This window comes from Homalodisca vitripennis, chromosome 1, assembly GCF_021130785.1.
Source record: "Homalodisca vitripennis isolate AUS2020 chromosome 1, UT_GWSS_2.1, whole genome shotgun sequence".
Classification (NCBI taxonomy): domain Eukaryota; kingdom Metazoa; phylum Arthropoda; class Insecta; order Hemiptera; family Cicadellidae; genus Homalodisca; species Homalodisca vitripennis.
In genome coordinates, this window is record NC_060207.1 from 208522756 (window position 1) to 208540055 (window position 17300).

General features: G+C 35.2%; 1 protein-coding gene and 1 non-coding gene across 2 annotated transcripts; one reads left to right on the forward strand and one right to left on the reverse strand.

The window, feature by feature from the left end:
- Window positions 1-2209: 2209 nt before the first annotated feature.
- On the forward strand, window positions 2210-2282 carry Trnak-uuu. The gene has a single exon. It is a non-coding gene; the product is annotated as a tRNA-Lys (tRNA).
- A 3213-nt stretch (window positions 2283-5495) lies between these two features.
- On the reverse strand, window positions 5496-16498 carry LOC124353040 (cytochrome P450 307a1-like). The gene is made up of 3 exons (XM_046802837.1): window positions 16114-16498; window positions 8263-9054; window positions 5496-7886 (listed from the first exon to the last, which is right to left on the reverse strand). Exons 1-3 carry the CDS (start codon window positions 16478-16480, stop codon window positions 7552-7554), a joined length of 1494 nt encoding a protein of 497 aa, XP_046658793.1. The 5' UTR covers window positions 16481-16498; the 3' UTR covers window positions 5496-7551.
- Between the last annotated feature and the right edge of the window lie 802 nt (window positions 16499-17300).

Sequence of the window (17300 nt, forward strand, 5' to 3'; positions counted from 1 at the left end):
TATACATTGAAAACACGGCATATTTTAAAAACCATAGGAGATAACATCTATAAACTGCACAGTGTCATATGGCTATTAGTTATTTTTCCTTGCTATTACCATGACATGCCAACCATGACATAGAGGAAAACATGGAAATCTTAAATTGAAATGGGTCGAGTGAAAACACATTTGAAAGAGATCAGTTAGTAGAGTTGAAACGCCGCAAACCGCATCAAAAGGTTTATCCAATCAGAAATGGCAGTACACATTGTGAAGTACATTATGCGCTGCCATTTCTGACTGGATCGTCGTATTCTGATGCGGTAAAACAACCCGCCAATGTTCTGATTGGATAAACCTTTATGAATTAGCAAATTATGCGGCATAAATTTATAACACAATAAATAAAACTAAAAAACATCAGTAGACATAATTTGTCATCACTCGACCCATGCTTCAATTTAAGATTTCCATGTTTTCATCTGTGGGCCGTCCCCCCATGGTTGGCATGTCATGGTAATAGCAAGGAAAAAATAGTTTACATAGTCATATGACACTGTGCAAAGTTTATAGATGTTATCTCCTATGGTTTTTAAAATTATTAAGCCGTACCCATACTTTTCAAACACCCTGTATATATATATATATATATATATATATATATATATATATATATATATATATATAATTTAAGTTTAAATTAAGTTAATAAATCTATTTTAAAAATAAGTACCGTAGGACGAACATGTTTAAGTGTTTAATTATGTTCTTAATTGTTGACCATATGGCAGAATATTGCCATTGGATTACATTGTTGCCAACATTTGATTGAATTTAAATTCACTGGTATAGTCAACGGTTACTTTGAGAAAAAAAACTTAATTAATCCTTGATAGATTCTGAAGAATTTTGTATAATTGGTGTTACAAATATCTCGTTAATTTATTGTGTAGGAAAACAAATCTTCTAGTTTCAAAAGAATTCGGCTATAAAATTGAAAACATTATAGCACATACATTATAAACATTATAAAACATTTATAAATGTTTTCAAAGTCGTTGGGGTAATCCTTTTTACATTTTATATTTAAAAATACTATATTAATCTATACTAAATAGTATTAACATAAATTATGTGACTTGTAGTAAAAAATTGACGACACCTAAATTAATTATTATACTATTACTGAAAAAATATTAAAAATTATAACAAACAAAATCTAAACGTTTCGACTTACTATTGAAAATCACAATAATCATTGTACTACGTAAAGCTTACTTTACTTGCTTTCATCGCATTCAAAATGTAAATACTCTATCCAAGTATTATAAGTATACTAATAAGTATAACATAGATTAGAGATATTCTATTTATGTTTCAATCTAACAAAGATAACAAAGAATATTAACACCAAATTTAATTGAAACTGGAAGTTTTTTCACAACTAAATAAAATAATGAAAGATGTTTAAAACCAATGATACCAAAGTTTCCAAAATCTGACAAAGGATTGCCTTAGTTATTAATTTTTGTAAATAACCGTTTACTATACTGGTATACCTGTGGGTTTAAATTCTACCAAATATTGGCAAAAATGTAAACGGCGCTATCATCTATATATACTCATTAAATTAAGGTACGATTTCGTTTAAACATATATGTTTGTCCAACAATGCTCATTTTAAAACGGATTTATTAATTTTTATTTTCGAATTGAAAACGCCAAATGATTGAGGCTTTTACTGTACAAGATTATGCAAACATAGACTTTGTCTATGGAAAGGTCAATGGTAACTTCTATGCAGCTGCTGCTAAGTACACATCGAAGTATCTTAACTGTTAATAAAGCAGTGATTAGTGAGTCCTTTAGAAGCTTACATCAACTGAAAAAAGATGCGTTCTACAGTATAGACGAGTTTATGGCACACAATTGGGAGACCTCTCAATTGGCTGACTGACCGGGGAAGTGGTGGATCAATTCGAATGAGTGAGAGAGAGTGAACGCAAAAATTGTATGTATGGAAGGGACTTCGATGGTAGAACGAGTGGAAAATTTAGCTCGATATACGTGACGATTGCTATAACATTGTTTTTATGTTCTACGCAATAAATAATTTATTATTATTATTATTATTAAAAGACACCTCACTACTGATAACTACTTACAAATTTTGGAACGAACTCATAGATTTTTATAAAGAAATGAGTATTCAATTAGCTTAGTAAGCGCCCGGATAGCTCAGTCGGTAGAGCATTAGGCTTTTAACCTAAGGGTCCAGGGTTCAAGTCCCTGTTCGGGCGGATAAATTTTGGATCTATACTAGTAATATTCACGAAAGTGTCGAATTCTGTGTGTATAGAAGTTGTAACGCATGTTATTAGAACACCTGGTATTTAAGAAGAATGATCAATTATTTTTATAATAATCAGGTGAATTTTTAAATCAATTTTTTATGGTTATTTTTACAACAACTCGACTGCAATCTATTTTTGTACGGCCACTACGTGATTTGAATCGATACCACTTTCACTAAATTACCAGAGGCTAGACCACAACTGGACGTAAGTGCACTTTTCTAATGTTAGGCTAATTGCCGAGAACGCGGAATCTAAATTATAAGGTGCCTCACTCTTGTAGCATAATATTATTCAATGCACCTAATACAGTAATTCTTGTATAGGCGAGTCAGCTATCTCCGCGTCTGCTCCATTCAGACCAATTACCAACTAACTACGCCAACATAACCGACTACATACTGAGTTATGAATAACTATGGCGATTAAATCAGCCTTATTAATAGCTAAGATCTCATGTTCTAAGTAATAACGTAATTGCAGTCTAGAGTACCCTACGAGTTTAGGTGGATTACGATCACAGAGATTCGCAATCTAATTCTAACGTTTTCCTCTTGTATGTTCCATAATATATACGAGGTTAGTGCGGACCAAGAGTAAAGTGGTTAACTCTAATACCAATATTCTCTAGTCTCAACTACGCGCAATTATAATATACTAAATCTCAAACAATCTTCAGTTACAATACATTCTTTGTCTAGTGAATATATACCGTAGCCTCTACATTGTAGTCCAGTATTATTGTGGACCCGAGAGATAAAGTGGTTCAACAGATTTTTGGTTTAGAAAAATGTGTGTGCTCTTTAAAGAACTTTTATAACTTCCACGAATACAGAAACATTAGAAACCTTTTTTATCACTTCACATAAAATGGCAAACACTCAAAGTAGGAAATTTAGACAATTTGTAATCAAGCTCAAATAAACAACGATAGAAGATGAAAATTTGAAGTTTTAATCCATAAAATTTTTTCGTTAATAAAAAATACTTAAAACACGTAAATAAAAATTCAAAATATAATTGTCTTAATTCATAAATGAATAAAGAACATGTGACCTACTGAAGTTATAACCCATTAAATTCTGTAATAATTCAACATTTTTATCTTTGGACTTTTTTTATCTGGCTCTAATTACAAAATTGCCTAAATTACCTACTTTGAATGTCTGTAATTTCGCGTGGATATATAAAAAAGTTTCAACTTTTGCAATATTTAGTAAACTTACATTAAAGAGCTACGAATTTAATATTGAAAAATAATTTCTAAACCCAAAATCGATTACACAATATCGTTTCATTATCCAAAGGTTCCTCTTTGTGCGGGGAAGAACTCCATTGATTTTGGGATTAAAGGTTAAAAGGGCAGTCCACACAGTCTGTCTGTCTGTATGTGCGATAGCGCTTTCGTTGTGTTGGGTACTTCAATACACACCATTGGTTTGGTTATTACGAGTATGTATGAATGTTGAGTTTAGCTCCAGTTCACCTTCCGCTCAGTGCTGCGTATGGAATCTGACGCTGTCACTGACTCGAGTGTTTAATCTGGAGTCAGGAATCTGGAGTCATGTCCGTCTAAAGAGATCTAAAAATGTCGGTGACGAAGATGCTCAAAACGAACTCTGTACTGTGAGGCAATGAGAATATCTGTTTACCTAGATTACACTATATTATATATTTTGTAGTCTAGCTGACTCTATTAACAGATATTGTCAATTTAAATACATTAAAAATTAATAGTTATCTGTTTTACACATGAGGCAAGAAATAATTCATTCATAATTCTGAAATTAGTAATTCATTTTATCTGGCCCGAATACTGTATCGAAATTTACCTAACGAAATTAAAGAAGCAGAGAGTGACAGCGTCATTGTGTATAAGCGGAAGGTGACAGCATGGTTACTTCGTGTTGGATGGCGGGCTGCAGAGGCGCTGTTGTTATCACCGTACACCTAAATTACCAGACCAAAGCTCTGTTAATGATTGTTGTATGACTATTTGTTATTAATTTAATCTTTGCATAAAACCTTTGTTTTCAAAGTTGTTAGTATTTTAGGTTATACTTTTAAAGACATTTTATTTTTATTCTGTCATTCATATAGCTTTTATGTAATGGTATGCAAATATAAGAAAGAACTCTTACCAGCACTCTGACCTGTAGTCTTGCTGGGAATTTTCCATACGAATAAGCTTTGTTTTTCTTGTATATACTAAGTATGTGGAATAATAATTTTTTTAACACCCCCTGTGTCGGGGACATAACAAAACGATTGTGGATAATGCAAAAATAATCAAATTTGAATTATCCAAACTGGCAACAGCTTCAAACATTCCTAATTTACTAGTAGTAGAAATTTACAAAAAGTATTTCTTCTGTACATAACTTTCGGGTTAGCATTTGTAAAATTCAAAACCGAAGGTTTTATATTATATTTTCAACAAGAACTTTATTTTAACTGTAGAATATTTTCAAAACCAATACTAAAAACTTTTCAATTGGAACATTTTTTTGGAACATACCTTTTTAGTTAAGTATGTTTTTGTGAACGTTTCATTAAAAACTACCCGAATTTAACTTAACACCTTACCGAGTTAGCTTTATAAAACTTTGCGTTACTTTTTATGACACATGTCTTTATACATATACACATACAAGTGGTAACAGAAAATTTATTTTGATGTCTGAAATCCTATTGGTGACCAAATTCCTTTTACGTTTATGGCTTGGAGTTTGCCTTAATAAAGTTCTTTTCATTGTTACAATTGGTTTTTTTGACGACTTTGACTACAAACTCCTTTCTTCTATACACATTTAATTTTAAACAAAAAATGTAAATATTTAAATGTGTATATTAATATGCAAAATCCGTATAAAAATAAGTACCCTCTTGATAAGTTAGTTTTTGTTCCACAGTTCTATTTAGCATCTTCACTGTAGCAAGTGATATTGAGTGTCTTAACCATACTTATGCAACGTGTGTCTGCCACAATCGACGTGTTGGAGTTCTGAGAATTTTTTATTGCTATAGAATTTATATTCAAATCAAACTAAAAGTTATAATAATCTTTCCACTGTCCAAGACCAGCTTTAGTTACAATTACATCTAAATAGGAGCTTTAGACACATTAGGGAAATAAGTGTAAAGTATAAAACGAGTAGAGTTTCAACACAATATATATATTTTATTCTAAAAACTCATAATAAAATACATCTAGGTGGTTAAAGGCAGACTTATATTTGATTGTACTGGCGGTGGATGGGTTTATGAGATAAGAAATTGAATAAAATTAATCAACAAAATAAATATAAATACAAGTTAAGCAGTGAGACAATATAGTTTTAACACACACAGTTTTGGTTTGGGTAGAAAATAACTAAAATTAAATTAGTACATTATTGCAGGTCAGATATTGCAAAGTTAAAAGGAAAATATGTACAAATATTTACAAACTATTTACAGAAACACAATACTGGTATGGCAATCAGTAATTCATCCTTAAATAGATTAAATTGTTTAAAAAATAAATATACCTTACTGTTCCACTAGGCTACTTTGTCAATCACATAACTATTCTGAATAGACCAGAGATAACTTGCGTCACTTTTCCAGGAATAAGAGAGATACAAATTACTATGAACCTCGCGATCAAATGTCTGTTCCCAGTTCATGCGAAGTGCGTTTACTCTCGAATTAAAAAGTATATATACTCGGGATTGAATGTCAACCATAAACTAACAAATAGAGCTACATTAAAATTTGGTTTTTCCCGGGCGGTTAAACAAATTCCATATTGGTCACTTATGGGGCTTTCAGAAAATTAATGTTTTAGATGTGTACATTTGTAAACCACTATTTGAAATGTTTAATTTTAACACAGATTTAATTGAACAGAAGCTTTAATTATTTCTAAACCACTATTTAAAATGTTAAATTTTAATACAGATTTAATTGGACAGGGACTTGTTTGATCATAGAAACCACCTGATTAGCGAGGCAAAACCATTCGAAAACCTTTTATTTCACTATAAAACTCCAAAATTACATAAAAAATATTAAACTGTGACCTATATTGCACACAAATTTAATATTAATCTGATAACACATTTCCGAATTACGAATGTTCTAAGTTACAATCTGGTTGAAAAGCGCCAATACCGGAACCTTTTTTCGTTGTTAGACACATGAAAAATGAAAATTATTATTTATAAATTTGCTTTATATCTAAATGCGGAAATACTCAAGCTAAATTTTACTGCAACTCCCGTTATTGTAGCTCTATTAGTTAGTGTGTGATTAACGTTCACACTTGGGTATATATATTGTGTGAAAGATTGTGTTCTGGCCATTCTTTTAATTTAATTATTAATAGTAAGGACAAATATATAGCATTTTGCAGTATCTTCTTCGTAATATTCTGAAAATATAAACAACACCTAATAGCGACTAAAGCTTTGCCACCTTAATGTCTGAGGGACACCATGAAATAAAAAACGTCCTATATACAATGATATGAGTATAAATATTTAAACAAGGCTCGTTGAATAATGATGCATAAATGAGGTATCGTTAAATGTAAAATCTCTCACACGTACACACACACACAGTCACACAAAAATAATAAAACAATAATCGAGCTCTTAAAATAATCAACAATATTCAGTCTCATATAAAATCATTATTTGGTTACAAGTGCTGGATAAGTCTTTCACCATAATGTAAATCTATACTACATTCTACACACAAGTTAAAACACACTAAAATATATAATTTTATATTAGTTTGTGAATACAATACCAAAGGTCTTAGACGTTACGTTACTACATAATTTATATCTTGGCAAGAATAAAATGCACTAGAAAAGGAAATAAGCAATATGCTTTCAAAGGTATTTGGAAGAGGAGGGCATGAAGATGCTTTATTGAAAGGGTAATCTGTTAATCAGTGGGAATAGGAGAATGTAGATGAAAGACTTTCAAAGAGATTTGTGAAAAGATGATAAGAGAAGTAGACATAAGAAGAGTGAAGTCATGAACGTGACTTCTTAGGAGTATTTTTAAGAGGGTGTTTGAGACAATGAAATAGAAGTCATGCAGATGAAGGACCTTACAAAGACGGTTTTGGGTGGATAGCACCTGGATGGGTTTAGAGATTAAAATGAAGAACAGCGTGATGAATTTCTATTGCAGTCGAGAAGAAACTTATCAAGAGAGATAACCTAGTGCCTCTGCCTCGCGGTGAAGTGGATGTCAAAGGTGTCTGGAGGAAGGGCGACGCATGCAGGATATGTCTTGACCGTGCTGAGGTCAGCGCTGATGTGGTAGCGGCCCAGTAAACTGGCTATCAGCGTGAAGCAGAAGCTCTGCACCAACCTGTGACCGATACAGGTTCGCTTGCCGGTGCTAAAGGGGATAAACTCTTGAGGCTTCTTGATTTTGCCCTTCTCGACGAATCGTTCCGGCTGAAATTTTTCCGGTTGTTTGAAATGGGCATCTCCCAAATTCAGCTCGTAGTTATTCAAGAACACCACTGTTCCCTTGGCCACATTGTACTCTAAAACAAAAACAAAACAAAAAAACGATAAAATCTGAGCAAATGAACTTAAATATACCTATAACGTAGAATGTTATTGCAACCAAGTTTATACCTCTTACATCAAATTTTGTTTTATTACCTTATTATTACAAATTATAAAATTATTTGTTTTGCTGAAGTATAATTGGAGATTAAACTCGTTGAGAGATATTAAAAACTTCTTGGTATCGAAATATGACGTTGCAATAATAACGTGACTTTTAGTTTTGGAGTTTTTCGTGGTAGAAATATTGGAATATCAGCTTTAAGTGATGAAACATTGCAAAACGTAAATTTTGTGTTGCTAAATATCTTTCTTCTAAATACGAATCATGTACAGAGTACTTTTACTCACCTCCAATTGTTGTATCCTCAGTGGCGACATGAGGTACTATAGGGGACGACGATGTTCGCAGGACCTCCAGCATCACGGCTTCTGTATACGGCATCTGGGGACGATCGAAGAGGTTTACATCTCGGTTGCCTCCAGTGACGTCATCAACTTCCTGCCGGATCTTGTCTCCCACTTCCGGGTGCTTGAGGACGGCAGCGAGCACCAGCATGGTGAGGTTTCCGATCGCAGCATGGCCGCCTAAGAAATCCTCCAGTTCATACATGACGTGTTCCCAGCTGAGGTCCGGGTTTTGTTCCAGGTGGATCAGGAGGGCATCGGTAAAGTCCTTCGGGTTTTCGTGATCCAGGTTCTTCTGGCGGTCCATTATGATTCTGGTCATGATGAACTGCCTGACTTCCTTCGTCCAGGAGACCAGCTGGTCCATGTGGCGCTTGTAGAAGGGCAGAAGCCAGGGCAGGAAGTCCACTGCGTACCCTTGATTTACGTCCCAGAAGACCTCGTCGAAGTTTCGCACCGTCTTCGCGAACCACTTGTCCTCGTAGTCGAATCTTGTGCTGCACATGTACTGAGTGAACATGTTACAGCAGGCGGCCTGGATCAGCGGCTTGATACCAAGCTGATGTTGCCCTGCGGCTAGGCGAGAGTCGATGGCCTTGATGAGCTCGGCTGTCTCGGCACAGCCGACGCGGCTCAGCTGGTCGTAGTTGGTGGAGGCGAAGCGGGGCGAACAGTAAATCCTAGCTATATTTCTCCGGGTCTTCTGTAGGGACGACCAGTCACACAGTGCTAGAGCTGCAAAACCAACAGAGCTCTTAAAATGCTGTCCATTTAACAAATACATACATAAACGTACATGAAAGAACCTGAAATCACCTATTGGTAATAATCGTTCTATATTGCTCTTGAGTTTATCTAGAAGGGTTGCGCGTGATGGAATTTACCTCAGCATTATTGGTTAACACAATTTTCAATTATAACTCATTTTAGTGCAAACGTATTGGCTGTTAAGCAAGCACTTAGGCTAAATAGGTTACATCCCCACTGGAAAAATGTCTGCACCACAATTTACAAGTACGTGCCTTGTAAAGACACTCAGTTTTCGAGCAGGAATTGACATTTATCTACAATTATTAAACTGAATATCTAACTACAATTCTAACTTTTAGAGGGTAAGAGGGATAAAATTTAGAATTTTGTAAAGGATATCAATTTTTAATTTAGCTCGATTCAGGGTTATTTTTGTAAAGAGATGCCAAATACTGCAAAGGAAGAAATTAAACTGTCACGAAAGAGAAAGTATTACTGTAGAAATACGAAGTTTGGTTCAGTAGTGGTAGAATAATTTTGTCAGTATCCCTGTCATCGTACTCCTGCTGGCTTCGGAGCTCGCCGGCTGAGCAGATGGGGCAAGGAGAGGACATTTAAATTCAAACTGCTGCCATTCCACCACGGACAAAAAGAAAAGCAAAACACGCTCGGAGCCAACGAAAGTACTCAAACGAAACGTGAGTACAAACCGGCTCATCTAAATACTGCCTGGACCGGTCTCCGACCCGTCCTATTTCGTTTTTTAATATTGAAATCGAAGACTGGGTTTGTGTGCCATGACTTAAAAGTAATGCATCCCCACCCACCGAGGGTAGGTGCGACCTTGCATACTAGACGTTGAGAGGGGGATGTTGTCAAGGTCGCCAAGTCATTAATTTCCAAACTTGACTTGGACTATCTCGTGTCCATTCCGAATGAAGATGATTGATTATGTAATTTAACCCTAGGAAAATGTCTGGAAATGGGCTCATTAGAGGAATGAAAAAATCTCGAGTCAGAGGTGAATATAGGGCTTGTAAATCTGAAAACGTAATTAAATTTTTAGTTAGTTAAGAAATAGTCATAACTTGAACTATCCAAACATTCATATAAGAGAAATGTTTCTATTATAAATGTTAAAAAAACGCAATCAGTTAAATTCTCTTTAAAACTTCTAAAAGAATAGTTCAGGCTCTCATTTTTAAAAGAAGTCTAATATTAAAGATTGTAGGATAATTAATTATCTGTGTTGAATTTGTTCGTCGTTTTTCGGGAGTACATGTCAGTTATCTTTTGCTCAATAATTTTACGAATCTATTGGTAATGTTGATGTATATCCTATCAGGTTACTAAGAGCAATGAATGGCTGACACCGGTGTGTAACCGTCAGGTAAAACCAGGGACTTTAACGCAGGGTTGGTTTGACCGCGGTATATGAAGAAGAAATGTGGGAAACTTGAGAAAAAAACCACCTTGGCCTTTACAAAGACGTGACTTAAGATCTCATTTATAATAGTGGGGTCCAAAAACAGCAATGTCACAGCAATCCATAAAGATTTTTGTAGGAGAATATAAAACATTATAAGGGCGGAAGTCCAAGGAACCACTCATAAAATATTGCAAAGACCTAATTATTAGAGAATACTTCTTGGGATTACTAGTTATGTAGACCTCGATTGTACATTTTACAAACAACAAAAATCATTCATTAAATAATCCTCATGAAGAATCTCGAGAATTACTTTCTAAATTCCTAATTAAATTAATAAATATAAAAATTTTGAAAGTATAAACATTAAACAATTTTATATTGTAATTTTCTTCTCTGGCTAGAGAAAATAACATCGATTTCCGGGTAATGAGGAAAAAGAGTTAAACGCTCGTTTGACGTGTTTATTTGGACTAACTCAGCAATGTTGACAACATTTCTAAATCTAATTTATGGAATAGCATCAAAATGTCATCTTTCCCTAATAGTCAAACGAATATTGAGTGAAATGAATATTGATGAAGAGTCCTCCAGACTCTAACAAATAACATTATTGTTTCTCCTAAAAGAATGACTGGTTACAACTTTCTATCACATAAGAAAACCTAGAAATTGTTGATTTAAACACAGTTTTGATTTCTGCAGTCCTCTCTCCTCCAGCGCCGCTATGCCAATTACTGCTCCTCCCACCACACGACGATATCGAGGGGTATGAAAGCGACCGCGGAAATGGTTGCAGACGCCTAACGGTCTCGCGGAACGATAGAGAGAGAAGGAAGAAAGTAACAGGAACGTGACCTTGGTGAAGTTCAAGGTCAGGACTGTTTGCATCATGGACCGTTACCTCACCAAATCATGTTACATCAACCGAGCCGGTTCCGGCCTCAGTCGCGACTGTGCGGTGAGAGTAGAACGGATATGGGATGTCACCGATCGGCGGCTGCGGGTGCACAAATTTTAGAGGGAACATCATTCATGATAAGTTGAATATTTTATTACTTAATTCTTCACAGACATATGAAATAAAACGACATTACGCGAATCTGTCTCCAACGCATCTCCTCACCAATTCGGGTATTTCATAATTTATAGACAAGTAAGTCACAGCTTTGATTATCAATTTTTCGATCTTATATCAGTGCTAAAAACATAAAAAACACATTTTTTCAAAAATGGCAAATTACTTTAAAATGTTGATAACGCCTTTTAATGATGGAAATTTAAAACTTAAATATTTACCTGGTGCGGTAAACAAACATTAACTAACAAGTCAACACTGATGAAGATTTCTGCCAAGGTCGGATCCTGGAAATGTTCTAGTAAACATCTTAATGGCGCTGATAGCCCGATAAAACAATTCGATCTCTGGATGAATTTTCGCTAATTTCAGCAAAGGAAAGTTTCCAACAATTAAAGAACTACACTAATTGAACCATTAGCAAAGCGATTCAGGGCTTTGAACGGCTTGCTGAGTCAAAACAGTGATGTAATACTTAGATGGTGTCGACAAAACGATGTTAATTTAAAATTATTAATGGTGGACGAGTACGCTGTTGATATTTAATGCTTTAGTATTTTTTGTGGGGAATTGTGTTGTACTTGTATTTATTTTTCATCTATAAAATTGTGATTAAGAAGTGTTTCTAGTCAGATTGTTGTGGAATTCTTAATTGAATACAAAACAAAATTCTGGAACTTGACGGTGTATTTTGAACTTGATTCGATTCCCTAAAATAGTTTTTGTAAAACATAAATATAACTATATTTTAAACGATCTTTAATTTAAGTAAAGAAATCAAATTTAAAACGTATTAAATCTCGGATGGTTAGAATCATATCGGATGGTTTTGTTTTGTTTTTTTTTTTCTGAAAAAAAGGTGCGGGCTAGAATACAGAGGAAGGGGGAGTTGTAGGACTTCTGAATGTATCAAATTCTCCGGTATAAACTTAGTGCTCGGTTCAAGTTTATGTTAGTATCGAAGTATGAGGAGGCGGTAGCGAACTCGGGTGGTATTACGCAATAGACTAGCAGACTACGCAGCACGTTCCTACTGCATGACGCTAGTTCGAACCTAGGCGAGGGACTGCCCGTGTCATGTACTAATGTCGAGCAGTACAGCTTTAATAGAAGCCGTTGGTTAAATTATCGGAATATGCAACCTCGGCGTGACATCATCGTGGACGGTGACGCTTCGGCGAACCGGCCAGGGGCCACTACAGCGCGCTTCCCCCACACCTCGCTTTACAAGAGTAGAAAGATCGTGATGTCTTCCGATTCTGAGATATTGCTACTTAGTGTCTACTGTTCCATGGTGGGGATGGAACAATTGGGATTAAACAATCCTCAAAAACTCACCAGAGCTGCACGTGCTGCAATATTTAAGAATATTCCTTCAATTATTCTACGTGCTAAAGTAACGTAAACTATACCTAATGTTAATTTAGTGTTTCTCTTATATATTTGTTTAATCCAATTCTATTTTTGTAATGAAAAGGCCGATCTCCTTGCCTTACCCAGCAGTTCTCATGGGTCACTGACTTGTGCGAGGATCTTATCAAACAGAATAAGGGGAAGAGTCGATACAGTACAAGGTTAATTGTACTTATAAAATGTGCAACGGTCACAAACAGGATTTGAACCTGCACTATCTTTAACTCAGACCCAAAATCCAACGTTCTAGACCGCTCAGCCATCGGCACTCCCAAATCATAACGATCAATTGATATTTTGACGTCTTAGATATATCATACTCCCCATATTGATTATAAATGAAATATTTATTAATTATGAATTAATTTGCAGTTCATTATCGATATTATAAAATGGAAAGTGCCGATGGTCGAGCTGCCTATCAAAGACGGATCTGAGTTAGAGATAGCGCAGGTTCAAATCCTGTCTGTGACCGTAACATTTTTTATCAATACCATCGTCCTTGTTCTGTATCTACTCTCCCTCTTTTATTCTGTTTGATAAGCCAGTGGGCCATGGGGACAAGCAGAAAAAGCCCATGAGGGGATCGGCTTCTTCTTAATAAATCACGCCAAAATACGTCCCGCTATGTCAATGAGATTGACTGTAACCATGAGACATAAAGACGGACAGGTGGAATGTGACAACGGAATGAAATAAATTCGTCGGCTTGTACGCAAAGACCATTCATGGCAAAATGAGCCATCTCACTAGTTTGGCCATGGTCTTTGTACGGGCAGCAGACGAAATGGCAATAGAGCCAATTCAGTTTATAATTTCAATTATTAGAGAATCTCAAGACTTTTTAAATTTGATGTTGAAATACACTTACTGAAAAATAAATGTACAGGAGTTTTAGAAGTCCTTTTCAAGACATTATACCAACTCACCATTACTGATAAAACTTGATATTAAAAAAACAAATTGGAGAAAACATTTGAAGAAATTCTAAGAAATAATTGTTCATCAAATTTGCCACACCAATAAATAACTATAACTTTTTAATACAACGAAGAAATAGTGTCAATTTCTCAATAAATTTTAGAGATGTCGTTTGTTTTTAAATTATGAAAATTGTATTAAATCTGAAACACTTCTTTCCAATGAGTAAAGTAAATATGTACGCAATAGTTATTTATTTAAACTGTGAAAATATAATAAGGAATAGATCCTCTGTAGCATGCCCGACAATACATTAGTTAAATGTTGACACATTCCCTATACATTCTAACAGCTGTTTTACATTCTGTGTTTGTCTTGTTGGGCAGAAATTCCAAAAATAGCAACAAAATGATGACGCAAGACTTAATAACAATGACACTTCACAACAATGAGGCTTAAGGAAAAACAAACTTTACTGAAACTCCTGGTGGAATAAAGCATGATGAAGAACACACGTTTGTTTGCCCAGATTGGTGTTTATAAAGTTAACCATTGAGAGCAAATAAAAGAAAGTGTACATTGTCCAGTCTACAAATAAAATGTCAGGAATTGATGACAACATGGAAATGATTTAAACAGAGGGTCAGGTGTTTTAACGAAACCTATAACCATCACATATAGATAGATAGATATTGAATATTTTGGTAATTACAAAGTACCTTCATCCACAAATGTAATTTAGTAAATGAAATTTCTAGCTTGCATTGTGTGGTAATTTTTGTTTAAGCCTAATTTATATGATAAAAAAGCTAAAACCATAGCTAAAAATTGTAAAAGTTTAATTTTAATATTTTGTAAAAGATTTTTACTAACATTAATCATAGTTATTGATTATAAATGCGCTTACATTCATACGCATAACGTTATATCGTTGTGTAACAAGTTAGGCCGCTCCAACCCTTTACACAAATCATTATTTCACTTCTAATTGTTAAATTTACTGAGCACTACTTCTCAAAACACCGTAACAACATTTTAAAACATGATTGAAACGCATCTAAACAAATTAAATTTAATTAATAACATCTAACTCTATATATTAAATAAACAACAGCGTGATTGAATAAGGTTAATTTAATAGATTTTATTTTGTTTTAAATTGTTTAAAAAAAGCAGCAAGCTACAACCTTTAAGGAATTAATCGCATAAAACTTAAAGGAAGTAATTACATAAGAACTCAATGAAGTTGGGAAAACTGAATATACTCAGTTTCAACAATTTGATATTTAAATTTATAGATTTCATTGATGCCAGTACACGAACATTTTTGTTGTTAAGTAAACTTAAATTTTCAAAAATTGATTGGACATTCAAAATAAGTACAATTAGTGTTACAGACAGGTGTCTCTAAATTGCTTACCCAACAGGTTGAAGGCGCCAGCGTTCCTTTTGATCCTGTGAGATGCGCATGGCTTTTAAAAAACATGTACCTTTGGTGTAATATTCTGTATAAAGCCCTGTCCCTTACAATACTTATATTATTATGTATTAATATTTAAAAATAAATTCTTAATAGAGTCAATAGTTAAATGTAACTACATTTAAATTTGGGAATAGGGTAATGCTTTTAATTTGGAATTTAGAATATTATTGACTGTATAAAGTGACTTTGAAATAACAGCCATAGTGTTGCTATCTAAGTATAAAGTATAAAATAATTTGTTTGATAGAGTTCAAAATGGTTTATTATACGAAAAGTTTCAAAATCTGTCATTTATGTCCTATAGGAACTTAAGTGCATATATTTAACAGTCTTCTTGTTTATGCCTTTAAATAAAGTCGTGTACTAATCGTTTTGTAAGTAGAAACCACACTTTAAAGCGTTTTAAACAGAGATCGTAATTCACATTGGACCGCAGAATCATACTTAAATTTTAAGTTTTCAACAAGAGAAGTCCAGTCTATTTTTTCGTACCTCTGAAGGTTTAGCCACAAAACGCCCTTAAAATAAAAACTTTAATTAAATCTGGAAAATTCAATAAAATAGGTCTAATTTAAACTCTCAGATCCCTTAATACTCGGACTTAACCTATCCCCAAATTTATCAACACCCATATTAGGGGCCTGGGGGCAGAGCCCCCAGGCGAGCCGAAGGCAAGTGTATTTATCTAAGAGGTGAAGATGGAAGAACTTTAGTACTCACAATTGTTCCTGTCACCGCCGAAGAGCTTATGGAACCGGATGAAGTTAGGGCGTCCACCGAAATGCGCCCCTTTGGTGATGAGGACTTCCCTGATGAGTTCGAAGGAGTTGACGACGATGCACGGGGTGGAGCCCATCATGAGGCGGTAGACGGTCCCGTACTTCTTGGAGAGCGCGGTGAAGGCGATGAAAGGGTTGGGGTAGTCCCCGAACAGGTGGAGGTCCCCGATTATGGGCCAGGGTCTGGGTCCCGGGGGCAGGTTGTCATCACAGGTCTTCCTCCTCCTCCTGAAGAACCGCAGCAGCAGCAGCGACAAGACACTGGCCAGAAGGCCCAGCAGAAGCAGCGTGGCCGAGAGTGAGTGCATGGCTCGACTGTACCGCACTGAGGATGGACCGTGAGTGAGCCTTCCACTGACCATCCCTGAAGTACATCCCCCGCCCCACCCCTGCCTTCCCCTCTCGTCCCTCCCGCCCCGCCCTCGACCACCTCCCCCGAATACCTACCCATCCACCTTCACCTCCACCGAGGATTGCCCACTGAGAAGACAACGTAGACGCCGCCCAGAGATGTGAGTACAATCCGAGTGTGTTTGTATGCATTAAGTGGTGGTGGTAAATTTAGCGGTAATTAGTCATCGGTCTATCGTAATGAAAGAGGCCCTTCTTCACAATAAAAGGCCTCCCTTCCGCCATTTCACAATGGCATCGTAAATAACAATTCGCAGTCGTAAATAAATACTTGTATCACAAGGTGTCGTAAATATAACAAAGTTAACATAGAGCTACATACGTGCTGTGCGGAAAGCGAAACTTGTAATTTAATGTCCTGGATTACATTATTAATTATAATTTTATTCCTGATCATGAGTATTGTATCACTCCGTTCTATCATTATTTTTCCAAAATTCTATCCTTAGGACATGCTGACACGAGACTTGCAGGTTGGAGGCAGGAAATGCGAACACTCTACACTGCTTGGAATGCAGATGTTATGGTGAATTCAAACATTATTCGCAAGTCGTAACTAAGCAGTGAAGCTGTAAAATTAGGCGCGCCCGCCGCCACGCCGTTCTGTCGCCTCTGATACCTTATTTATCCCATCTTATTTATTCAGAAAGTGTAGGAGTTAGTGGTATACTATACTACGCCACATTTTCTATATAAATGCAATAATTATCAATTAAT